At 56.8% G+C, this 257-nt stretch overlaps 1 protein-coding gene across 1 annotated transcript in view; it reads left to right on the top strand.

Moving 5' to 3' along the window:
* Positions 1 to 257, top strand: part of LOC119586210 (monocarboxylate transporter 12-like) — a 67,563-nt gene that overhangs the window by 60,510 nt on the left and 6,796 nt on the right. The window contains exon 4 of the mRNA XM_037934912.1: positions 98 to 240. Coding sequence (XP_037790840.1) covers positions 98 to 240 — 143 coding nt within the window. The remainder of the gene's footprint in view (positions 1 to 97; positions 241 to 257) is intronic.

Raw genomic sequence — 257 nt, 5'->3', positions numbered from 1 at the left:
AAGTCATTCCACATCACTCCTACAACGATCCTGTTGCTATTCCCACCATTCCCGATAACTTCCTCCTGCAGTGACGGTAATATACTCCGGCCCGCAGGTCTCGGCTTCGGGTTGATCTACCTGCCGGCGATCGTGTGCGTGACGGGCTACTTCGAGAAGAGGAGGTCCTTCGCCACGGGCATCGCGGTCTGCGGCTCGGGAATTGGCACTTTCGCCTTCTCCCCCTTCGTGGAGTATTTGGTGAGACTCATGTGCTG

This window comes from Penaeus monodon, chromosome 21, assembly GCF_015228065.2.
Source record: "Penaeus monodon isolate SGIC_2016 chromosome 21, NSTDA_Pmon_1, whole genome shotgun sequence".
Classification (NCBI taxonomy): Eukaryota; Metazoa; Arthropoda; class Malacostraca; order Decapoda; family Penaeidae; genus Penaeus; species Penaeus monodon.
Note: the sequence above shows the minus strand (reverse complement) of the source record. Positions and strands in the feature narration are given on the sequence as shown.